A 12,469-nucleotide genomic window follows, 5' to 3' on the forward strand; every position below is an offset into this window, starting at 1 on the left:
CATCCTGACATGACCCTCCAGCATGACAATGCCACCAGCCATACTGCTCGTTCTGTGCGTGATTTCCTGCAAGACAGGAATTTCAGTGTTCCTTCATGGCCAGCAAAGAGCCCGGATCTCAATCCCATTGAGCACGTCTGGGGCCTGTTGGATCAGAGGGTGAGGGCTAGGTCCATTCCCCCAGAAATGTCCGGGAACTTGCAGGTGCCTTGGTGGAAGAGTGGGGTAACATCTAACAGCAAGAACGGGCAAATCTGGTGCAGTCCATGAGGAGAAGATGCACTGCAGTACTTAATGCAGCTGGTGGCCACACCAGTTACTGACTGTTACTTTGATTTCGACCCCCCCTTTGTTCAGGGACACATTATTCCATTTATATTAGTCACATGTCTGTGGAACTTGTTCAGTTTATGTCTCAGTTGTTGAATCTTATGTTCATACAAATATTTACACATGTTAAGTTTGCTGAAAATAAACGCAGTTGACAGTGAGAGGACGTTTCTTCTTTTTTCTGTGTTTACTAACCAAAAAAGGTGTTAAACAAATCAAAATATATTTGACATTTGATATTCTTCAAAGTAGCCACCCTTTGCCTTGATGACAGCTTTGCACACTCTTTGCATTCTCTCAACCAGCTGGAATGTATTTCAATTAATAAGTGTGCCTTTTTAAAAGTTAATATGTGGAATTTCTTTCTTTCTTAATGAATTTGTACCAATCAGTTGTGTTGTGACAAGGTAGGGGTGGTATACAGAAGATAGCCCTATTTGGTAAAAGACCAAGTCCATATTATGGCAAGAACAACTTAAATAAGCAAAGAGAAATGGCAGTCCATCATGACTTTGAGACATGAAGGTCAGTCAATCCGAAAAATGTCAAGAACTTTTAAAGTTTCTTCAAGTGCAGTTGAAAAAACCATCAAGCGCTATGATGAAACTGGCTCTCATGAGGACCGCCACAGGAAAGGAAGACCCAGAGTTACCTCTGCTGCAGAGGATAGGTTCATTAGAGTTACCAGCCTCAGAAATTACAGCCCAAATAAATTATTCACATTGTTAAATTAACAGATACAAGTCAACATCAACTGTTCAGAGGAGACTGAGTGAATCAGGCCTTCATGGTCAAATTGCTGCAAGAAAACACTACTAAAGGACACCAATAATAAGAAGAGACGTGCTTGTGCCAAGAAACACGAGCAATGGACATTAGATCGGTGGAAATCTGTCCTATGGTCTGATGAGTCCAAATTTGAGACGTTTGCTTCCAACCGCTATGTCTTTGTGAAAATGCAGAGTAGGTGAACGGATGATCTCCGCATGTGTGGTTCCCACCGTGAAGCATGGAGGTGGTGTGATCACTTTGCTGGTGACACTGTCTGTGATTTATTTAGAAGTCAAGGCACACTTAACCAGCATGACTACCACAGCATTCTGCAGCGATACGCCATCCCATCTGATTTGCGGTTAATGGGACTATCATTTGTTTTCAACAGGACAATAACCCAGCACACCTCCAGGCTGTGTAAGGGCTATTTGACCAAGAAGGAGAGTGATGGAGTGCTGCATCAGATGACCTGGCCTCCACAATCATCCAACCTCAACCCAATTGAGATGGTTTGGGATGAGTTGGACCGCAGAGTGAAGGAAAAGTAGCCAAGTGCTCAACATATGTGAGAACTCCTTCAAGACTGTTGGAAAAGTATTCCAGGTGAAGCTGGTTGAGAGGATGCCAAGAGTGTGCAAAGCTGTCATCAAGGAAAAGGGTGGCTACTTTGAAGAATTTCAAATATTTTGATTTGTTTAACACTTCTTTGGTTAATACATGATTCCATATGTGTTATTTCATAGTTCTGTCTCAACGATTATTCTACAATGTAGAAAATAGTAAATATAAAGAATGAATTGGATGAGTAGGTGTCCAAACCTTTGACTGGTACTGTACATAGATGTACATTCATGTCCATACTGCGATGCACAGGCATACTGTAGTCCATTCCTCCTTACAGTCTGATGCACATGTAAAGGATCTGACATGGCTGAACTCAGGGGAATAATAAAGTCAAATAATATTGAAGCTTAGCAGTACAGATGTGGCCAGCTAGGTTCATCTAGAACTTTTTACTACGTTCTTACTGAATCTGACCGCCATCCTTTGTGTATTTATCAACTTCACTTCAGTATTTATTCAGTTTTCACAAATACATTTTCCCCATTAATATGTTTTTAAAGGCTTAATGAAAATGTCAGTTTTTTGTATAAAAATAGTAGTAGCAATAACGAGTACAAAAAATAAAATAGAGAGGAAATCCTGTCTGAATAAGTAGTGTTCTTCATTGGGGGAGGTGCATGAATGTAAATCACACAGGTATGTATTGAATGTATCAGATATCATGGTAGGACCCAGATGCAGACCGTGTCGAAGTTTAAATGTTTATTACAGCAACAAAGGTATAGGACGGCAGGCAGACAGGGTCAGGTAATTCAGAGGTGGGGCAAAGGTACAGGACGGAAGGCAGGCTCAGGCAGAGTGGTCAGGCAGGTGGGTACATGGTCAGGCAAGGGTCAAAAACCAGGAGGACGAGAAAAGAGACTGGGGAAAAGCAGGCACTGACACAAATCCGCTGGTTTGCTTGACAAACAAGACAAACTGGCACAAACAGACAGAAACCACAGGTATAAATACTCAGGGGATAAGTGGGGAAGATGGACGACACCTGGAGGGGGGTGGGTGGAGACAATCACAAAGACAGGTGAAACAGATCAGGGTGTGACAGAGTGTAGATTGGTTTTTGTCCCCTTCTTCTGTCCAGTGTAAAGTATTTATGTGAGGTCCTCATGCAAGGAATGTCCCTTTATCAGTGCAGTTCTGTGGTGTGTGTGTCCTGAGTGGCAGTGTGTGTGTGTGTGTGTGTAGGTTATGTGCCTTTATTAAGTGGGTGGTTTGAGCCCTGAATGCTGATTGGCTTAAAGCAGTGGTATATGAGACCGTATAGCACCGGTATAGCAGAACATTTATTTTTACTGTTGTAATTACATTTGTAACCAGTATATAATAACAATAAGGCAACTCGGGGGTTCATGGAATATGGCCAATATACCATGGCTATGGGCTGTATCGAGGCACTCCGCGTTGCGTCGTGCTTAAGAGCAGTCCTTAACCATGGTGTATTGCCCATACACCACATCCCCTCGTGCCTTATTGCTTAATTGACTCATTCATTTGGGCTGCAGAAGGGCTTAGCATTCAGGTGAGATCCTTCTCTCCAGCTGTTTGCCTACTGATGTCCATTCAATTCCTGATTCAGATGACAATGTCATACAGTTATTTTTTGGTCAAGAAAATTACTACAGTAACCCATTTGGCATGCCTTCTTATCAAGAAGAGAGATGTCAGTTGCATTCTATGCTGCTGGGTAGTCTGAATGGCTTCGAGGGCGTTTAAGTCAAGTCAAATCAAATCAAATTGAACATGAACAAAGCAAGCAGGTTAGCTCCCCGGCTTCGCTCCTGAAGGTGAAAGCTTGTGGCAGAGGCTAGTTGCAGGTAGAAGTTTTACGGGAAAATGGCTTCAGTCTGGTCCGTCTCTCCTCCATGTCCTCCTGTTCTACACAGCAGATAAAACATTCACGTAGTGTAGTAATCTTGAAGTCTTCTCCAGACAGAATGCAGGTGGATGTTATATTTCATAACTCTCCATCCATCAGGCATTGATGCGCTTTGAAAGACTAGTCATGGCTCATTTCAACACCATCATCCCGGAAAACTTAGACCTACTCCAAATCGCATACCGCCTCAACAGATCCACAGATGATGCAATCTCAAATGCACTCCACACTGCCCTTTCCCACATGGACAAAAGGAACACATATGTGAGAATGGACTTCTTGACAGGCCACCCCCAGGTAGTAATGATAGGCAACAACACATCTGCCACGCTGATCCTCAACACGGGGGCCCCTCAAGGGTGCGTGCCTAGTCCCCTTCTATACTTCCTGTTCACCCAGGACTGCATTGCCAAGCACGACTAAAACACCATCATTAAGTTTGCTAATGACACAACGGTGGCAGGCCTGATCACCGACAACGATGAGACAGTCTATAGGGAGGAGGTCAGAGACCTCCACACCTGGCAGTGTGGTGGCAGGACAACAACCTCTCCTGCAGCGTGAGCCAGACAAAGGAGATGATTGTGGACTACAGGAAAAGGAGGGCCAAACACACTCCCATTCGCATCGACGGAGCGGGTCGAAAATGTCAAGTTCCTTGGTGTCCACATCACCAAGAAACTATTATGGTCCAAACACACCAAGAAAGTCATGGGCATGACAATGCCTTTTCTGCCACAGGAGACTGAAAAGATTTGGCATGGGTCCCCAGATCCTCAAAAAATTCTACAGCTGCACCATTGAGAGTATCCTGACCGGCTGCATCACCGCCTGGTATGGCAACTGCTCGGCGCTAATGAGGGTAGTGCGTACAGCCCAGTACATCACTGGGGCCAAGCTTCCTGCCATCCAGGACCTATATACTAGGCGGTGTCAGAGGAAGGCCTAAAAAATGGTCAAAGACTCCAGCCACCCAAGTCATAGACTGTTCTCGCTGCTACCGCACGGCAAGCGGTACCAGAGCGCCAAGTCTCGGTCCTAAAAAGCTCCTTAACAGCTTTTATCCCGATCCATAAGACTGCTGAACAATTGAACAATCAAATATGCCACTGAGACTATTTGCATTGACCCCCTTTGTTTTTACACTGCTGCTATTCACTGTTTATTATCTATGCATATTCACTTTACCCTTTACCCTGTACAAATTACCACGACTAACCTGTACCCCTGCACATTGACTCGGTACTGGTATCCCCTGTATATAGCCTCGTTATTGTTATTTTATTGTGTTACTTTTTTCTTTCTTTTTTTCTTTCGTTTATTTAGTCAATATTTTCTTAAAACTGCATTGTTGGTTAAGTGCTAGTAAGTAAACATTTCACTTGAATACACCTGTTGTATTTGGCTCATGTGACCAGTGGCGACCTGTCATTCATGATATATAACTTTTTTGTGGGGGGAGCTTGCTGTTTTGCATGTTATTTTTGCATTAATACGTGTCACATATCAGTTTGCAAAGAATGTAAAATAATACATATATCATTGAGTTAAATAATCAGCATACAAACATTACATTTACATTTAAGTCATTTAGCAGACGCTCTTATCCAGAGCGACTTACAAATTAACATGGTCTCTTTTTTGTTTTCTTGAGTAAGGCAGCTCCAAAATGCAGGTGTTTCAGCCGAGCTCCATGCTTTCTGTGGTGGTGGGGCAAGCCAGCAGAAAATACGGAGCGTTGCACCATGATTGGCTCAGTGTTCTGTCACTCATGGGGACACTACGTCACTGCCAAGTCTAAGGGTAGAGCTAGAAAATTATATTCCCTTAGGTGCCTCCATAGAGTTACATTAGAACTGCTCATCCAAGAAGGCTTAAGGTCATTGGCCACAGATAAAATTATGTCATATCACGTTATATGTACATTAGCTTTGATTGGACTGACATGTCAATATCATACATTCAAAATCTTAGCTAGCAGTCATCATCATGAATAAAGTCGACAATCTACTGGAAAATCCTTTTTAATCCTTGTCATATGAAGAGAAATGATAGATAAAACGTATTGGACATATTCATTATACAACAAGTTGGAAATCGCAAATTCAACAATCAGTAGTTTGGAAGGAATCAGAGACTAACTGCAAGCATTGCAAAGCAATCCCTAGTCTGCTATTCAGTGGATTGGCTGTGTGGTCCCAAATCTGGGATTAAACATTTAACATTGGCCATGCTGTCAATGAAGCATGATTTGTGCCATGCTCAAAACAACTGTTAACTTGGAACTGCGAAAACTTGACTTCAGTGAGTTCAAGACAACTGAGAAGCCGGGAATAAACGAGCTCCAATTGGGAAAATACGATTTGAATGGTCATCCAACTCGAAATTGTAAATCTGGCCTCTTTCTAAAGCTATGACCTGAAGATCAATGATGTCATCATGATTGAACCTTGTTTTTTTTCATAGTTCCCAGCACCATAAATCCAGAGAATGCCAGACTTTGATGCCAAAATTTGCCCACGAAGGACCGCCACGCCACCTTCCCGTTCAAGTGAGCTCTGCAAAACAAGGTGAGTCCAAAAATGTATTGTATGCTGCTGCATAAATGATGTAATATGCCAGGGAGATATGAATACTGTAGCTAAGAAAGTAAAACTAAGTGTATGTTGTGTAGTAAGATGTTAGTAGCCCATGTTCCTCACCCTAATAATTTAGTATTTTTACCCCCTCTTAATTTCGCCTACTGTTCTGACTTGGTGGTGCACATGTAGCCTATAACCTGTTTTGAGAAATGTAATCACTGAATATTGTAAGAGCTTTCATTGCCTGCTTATATGTCCCCTTTATTTATCCTACGGTTCTGACTTGGTGTACAGGGAGAACACTGTAAGAACGGCCCATGTTCTGAATTCTGCCGCTGTACATTTCAAAAGTGCTAAACAAATAGTTATATTGACTATGTCCGTCCTAGCTTTCTCATTAATGTCTTAATCGAAATTAGGGGTTGCCTGTTATCCTGCTTGTCATCCCCTTATGTAATAGTTTGTACATCTCAATTGTCATTAGAAACCACATTTGTTTACTTACCTATTGTTCACCTAATACCTTTTTTTCACTATTGGTTAGAGCCTGTAAGTAAGCATTTCATGAACTGTTTCACTGCCAAACAAGGCTCCGCTGATAGCCAGGTGTAGCAGTGGTAAGATGTTGGAACTGCTGTTGGGACAGATTTCTGTAGGTCCTAACAGTTTGTGGGCACCGTTTGTCACCGTTATAGTGCAATTCATGTATTGTTTAGTGTTGTATTTTATAGTGGCTTTGTTGGCATGCATCCACTTTTTTTTTTGCCCTACCAAGATTTACATGCCAAAATCGTCACTACATGTGACAAATAGCATTTTATTTGATTTGATTAATTAAGAATTGTTATTGAAGTGTTTCCTGTAGCTGGTATATTGCCTCTTATTGGTGATCGATAGCCCCATCTAGTGGTCTCTTTAGCTTCATACTCTATTACAATCCTGTGTTATTTATTCAGAGGAAATGTTCACATGGTTTATGTCAAAGCAATGATTGATGATATTTCTCTGTCCGCATTTCTACCGTTTGTATATAATCTAGAACATGCATTATGTTGTACTAGGTAGAGATTTATTGATTTTCTGTCTTGCTTGAGCATATGCAATTATCCTTGAAATGGAAGCCAGGTGTGAGTGCTGCTGAAGATTTACACTGAGGATGGCCTGAGACCAAAACGTTTGTTTTGTTTTCACATTCCATTTATGATTTTTTGGGGCATCATGATGTTCTAATAAAAATCTTTATTTTGCATTCAAGCCTCAGTTCTGGATTTATTATTTTTCTCAACAGTGTGCGGGTCTCCATCTCTCAGTTCAGAGAGGAAATCACACTGCATTCATGTCACACGAACTTCGCTTCAACTTTAGGGTCTCATTCAAGGTGGTGGAAAAAGTACTCAGTTGTCATACATAGAAAATGACTCACGTACAAGTCAGCCAGTAAAATACTACTTGAGAAAAGTCGAAAAGTATCTTGTTTTAAATGTACTTAAGTACAGGGATGGGGAAAACTACTAAATGGTCATACTTTAGTAAAAGTAAATGCTATATATCAAATATTTTCACATATTTTCAGAGGTGATCTGATTGGTCAAAAGACCAATTAATGGGGGGAAAAGATCACAATTGGGCTGCTTATCTAAACGTAGCCTTACAGAAACGTTTCATCTGACAGTGTAAATCAGCTGTTAACGGTCTTAGTCTTTGGCTTCGACATTGTTCTCCTGTGATGAGTAGTGAGCTGCATTTTGTATGATTTCACCCACAATGCAGTGCGAAATCACTACCCAACTTTGGAATATACTATTATTCCCAGATAAGGGGAGAACATATTTTCTATTTACGTTATCTTATGATTTCAGACAATATTACTCTCTCTTACTTTCGCTCTCTCTACCAATTAGTACTTTAATGCTAACACTTCACATGAAAAATATTATATGTGTGTCATATTCCGTTTATTTCACAAAATAATCGCTGTATATGTCATTTTGGATTCTCCTGTAGCTTTAATGGTACGGCCCTGTCCGTCCCTCGACTCTTCCTTTTTCTATTGCAGTAGCAGCCATGAGGTAAGCCAAACGACTTTGTGCGAGTCCAAATTCGCATATTTTTTATAAAATAAACATGAATTGCCCATTAAACGTTTACTAAGGTTGTCCCAACATTTTTACGCGACACTACCGTCAAAGTCCCTTAACAAATGTCATCTTGGAAAAGCTACATTTCATTTAAATGTGCCGCACGATGTTCCGAGCCAGGGAGGCCATGTTGTCGACCAAGATTTCTAAGACGGGGCATTCAGGCCTAACGTTAAACAAATGCGAGTTAAACCCCTTTGCTATCATAGCTGACTAGATTACAATCGTTTAAAACACGTCTGATTCCCATATTGTTAGTATCAACGATATCCATGTTCCATATAATCTGAGTGTTGACATTTGGTCTACCACATTTTGTTAGCATTTGCCAGCTAACATTACCTACACCTACTTGGACATTGGTCTCCCGATTTTGACTGATTTTCCCCGGTGTTTTGTATTAGCGAACTGGTTACTTGTGTCTTGTAAGATTCAATGTCAACCATGTCACTTTCTATGATCCGTAACCGTGTGGATGATATTTAGCTATACGACTATAGTAGTTAACGTTACTAGCCCGACGTCGAGTAACGTTAGCCCAGTTGCAGCCAAGGTAACTCTTAGTCATTAGCATCTAACTAGCTCTAATGGCTAACAATGAACCCGGATAATATGATGATTCTGAGAATGGTTTCGCAAACTATTCTCAAATTTGTGATTAGCCCCTGTTCTCACTACAAACATTGAAGTTATGTTGTTAGCAACATAGTTATGCGTTACACACAATGTAATGCGTTAGCTAACTCCTCATTTCTAACCCAGCATGCTCAGGCTTCAAAAGAGGCTTGCCTCCAGCGTCCTGCGCTGTGGCAAGAAGAAGGTATGGCTGGACCCCAACGAGACCAATGAGATTGCTAACGCCAACTCCCGTAAGGATTCAGCCAATTTGTGTTTTGCACATTATTCTTGTACTATGTGATGAAGTTAATGTAGCCTGTGCATAATCTACCCAGTAGTTGACTGAATATTGATATTTTTTTTGCTGTATATTCACCTGCTTTGTCTAACCCCTATTTTCTGTCCCCCCTCAGGCCAGCAGATCCGTAAACTGGTAAAGGATGGTCTTATCATCCGCAAGCCTGTCACGGTGCATTCTCGTGCCCGCTGCCGCAAGAACACGCTGGCGCGTCGCAAGGGAAGGCACACAGGAATCGGTGAGTGAATGCTGTAGTAGCTATATCGACTAGTGATGTTTTTATTTACGTAACTGATTTTGACTGAAAACAGGATTGTGAATTATGGGGTGTATTAATCTCAGGCCAACACCATCCTTTCCTCTGCTCACCCTACCAGGTAAGAGAAAGGGTACAGCCAATGCCCGTATGCCAGAGAAGCTGTCTTGGATGCGTCGCATGAGAATCCTGCGTCGTCTTCTCCGTCGCTACAGGGAGTCCCATAAGATTGACAGGCACATGTAAGTTCTCCACATCCACCCTCGAGTATACAGATTCACAAGGCATAGCGACTCCTATTGTGTCCATTTCAAGGATGTCTCTTGCACATGGATTATGTTGAACTAGCTAACTCTACTAGCCTAGGCTGAACTTGCTAGCGATAATGGCTAACAATCAACAGAGTTATAATGGTAAAAATGTTTCCTGAGAATGGTTTTGCAAACTTTGTTGAAATTTGATGTCATGTTTCTCTTGGCTATCTGATTAACCCCTGTTCAAATTCCTATTTGATTTAGGAAGGAATTTCAAATGTAGTTCATTAATTGCTAAATTATTCCTTTGTATTTATTGAATTGTTTAAACCGTGTATTGTAGATTAATTTGCTCATCTTGTTTTCCCCGTTCCCCACAGGTACCACAGTCTCTACCTTAAGGTGAAGGGTAATGTGTTCAAGAACAAGCGTATCCTCATGGAGCACATCCACAAGCTGAAGGCAGACAAGGCCCGCAAGAAGCTTCTGTGGTAAGTCTAAAACCAAAACTACAACTCCCATCTGCCTTAGACTTTTCTATGTGCAATGTTTTGTATTAGTGGAGAAGGAACTGAGCTGATGAGCACTTGAAAGCAGAGTGTTTATAGATGGTAAGATGTACATTTGTGTTCAGCCAAAAGATAAGTTGGTGTTTGACCACTTTTCTCTCTGCAGTGACCAGGCTGAAGCCCGTCGTTCCAAGACAAAGGAGGCCCGTAAGCGCAGAGAGGAGCGCCTGGCAGCAAAGAAAGAGGAGATCATCAAGACCCTGTCAAAGGAGGAGGAGACCACCAAGAAGTAAACAGCTTCTTGTCCCTGGCATGCACCTCCTGCCCTTCCCTCTGTCAAGTGATGACAATAAAAAGTGTATGAAAGACAACCCCGTCTCCTGAGTCCACTCTTACTTGATCACACCTGTGATGTACACTACCTGACATGGTTTCATGGGTTTATCAATTGTGAACTGTCATTGGATTACTTCTATTTACAAGGATATAACCTGTCCTACACAATGACATTGTGTGATTGATCTCACTTTTTTTCCTCAGTCCAGACTTCTCAAAAAGCTTGTAGGAAATTGACAGGACAAGCCTTACATGACCTTACATTTGCTGTATGATGAGCTAAGAATCTTTGTATTTTTATTAACTTGTGAATCCACATTGTTGAGCTATGAGGACAGTTGGTAAAACTGTCACATGTGCCACAAGGTGTTAGAATGTGATGTGTTGGTGATATTCAAGTGGTTTGGATATGCGGGGTGTAGTTGTATGTGGTACCCTTTATTGTCTGACAGTATCCCTACCCTTTTCAAATCCAATTTTATTAGTCACACACTTGGTTAGCGGATGTTAATGCGAATGTAGGGCAATGCTTGAGTATAGTTTCAACAATATAGCAATATCTACAAATTCCACAACTACCCAATATACACATCTAAGTAAAGGAATGGAATAAGAATGTACTTTTCAGCTTTACAATAGCTGACTCATCTAAAGCCAATGGTGAAATTGTTTATTTGATGAAATTATCAAACATTTGCAAGTACAAAATGAAAAGCTGTATGACTTGTGCGCTTTCAATCCTTTTAGTGGGGTTTCCTCTGGAATAAGCTATCATTACATCACCCCTGGTAGGACTGGACTACCTGTTGTACAAAACAGATCCTGTAGAATCTGCTACGTTCTCTGTGGTCACTGTGGCACCTACTTCGCAACACTAGTCAGTCTATGACTCCCATTGTGTTATGGGATTTTTTTATCTATAATGACTGAGGTATACTGCACTATAACTGGCAAGAATTCTACCCCGTTTTTCTTGTAATGTTTGTTCATTAGGAAGGGGTTATATGGCATGTAGCTAGGAAGAAAGGAATGTATGTGGAGATAAGAGGACAGGGCGGGCTCCTCCAGGGTTATGGTGTCTGGGGGTGCCTGGAACTGTCAGCTGAGGGGTTGTAAAACTGGTTAGACTGAGAAAATCCATGTTGGTGTGTATGTATGTATGTATGTATGTGCGTCGTTTAGGATGGTAGAAGAAGGAATGTATTTGTGAAAACTTGAGAGCTCTCGCAAATAAATTGGAAGCCTGCCTCTGTCGTCTGAAGGTAGTACGCCGAAAACCGTGCACGGGCCGGTCTTAACCCGATATTTAAAGACCTGGCCCGTGAAAATTGGGGTTTAAAAAAACAGGCCGAGATATATATATATATCTAAGGTTGACAGAGACGGTGACGGAATCTCACGAACATTGCTTTTCCCAGCCTACAAACAAGCTCAGTAAAACTTTTATTTGGGGAATTGACGGTCGGGCTACATTTGGAGAAATATGGTTAATGACTCTTGTGTGGTTTGGGCGTTGATTTTTAAAAATCAATGGGGCATTCTGATCTGGTGACCTGTCTTTAGAATTTTGTGTAGAGAACCCTGATATAGGTAGTGTCCTATGCAATTGGAAGACAGGAATTTGATTTAGAAGCTACCTAGGAAGGGAAAAGTCCTCCGATTTACGTTCGAAACGACTTAGGTTATCTGCACTACCAATGTAAACTAATTAATATTGGGATCTAAGGTGGAACCTGATCAAGAGTATATTAGTGGGTCAATTAAGAGACGAGATATAGGGGGCTATTACAAATGAATGTAAACTATTTGTGAACCTAGGGAAACTAACGGAAAGGAGGTATATACGTAGATTGTGAGAATATACCGTAGGACAA

General features: G+C 41.4%; 1 protein-coding gene across 1 annotated transcript; it reads left to right on the forward strand.

The window, feature by feature from the left end:
• Window positions 1-8,199: 8,199 nt before the first annotated feature.
• LOC118384488 (60S ribosomal protein L19-like) lies at window positions 8,200-10,630 on the forward strand. Its single transcript, XM_035771075.2, has 6 exons — window positions 8,200-8,255; window positions 9,087-9,193; window positions 9,356-9,478; window positions 9,618-9,738; window positions 10,131-10,241; window positions 10,426-10,630. Exons 1-6 carry the CDS (start codon window positions 8,251-8,253, stop codon window positions 10,550-10,552), a joined length of 594 nt encoding a protein of 197 aa, XP_035626968.1. The 5' UTR covers window positions 8,200-8,250; the 3' UTR covers window positions 10,553-10,630.
• The last annotated feature ends 1,839 nt before the right edge of the window (window positions 10,631-12,469 follow it).

Source organism: Oncorhynchus keta, chromosome 5, assembly GCF_023373465.1.
Source record: "Oncorhynchus keta strain PuntledgeMale-10-30-2019 chromosome 5, Oket_V2, whole genome shotgun sequence".
NCBI lineage: Eukaryota > Metazoa > Chordata > Actinopteri > Salmoniformes > Salmonidae > Oncorhynchus > Oncorhynchus keta.

What these genes read in the sequence shown, in the direction of transcription:
- LOC118384488 (XM_035771075.2), top strand. An exon ending in GGGAAGGCACACAGGAATCG is followed by an intron (nt 9,479 to 9,617) that starts GTGAGTGAATGC and finishes TCACCCTACCAG; the next exon opens with GTAAGAGAAAGGGTACAGCC. An exon ending in CATAAGATTGACAGGCACAT is followed by an intron (nt 9,739 to 10,130) that starts GTAAGTTCTCCA and finishes CGTTCCCCACAG; the next exon opens with GTACCACAGTCTCTACCTTA.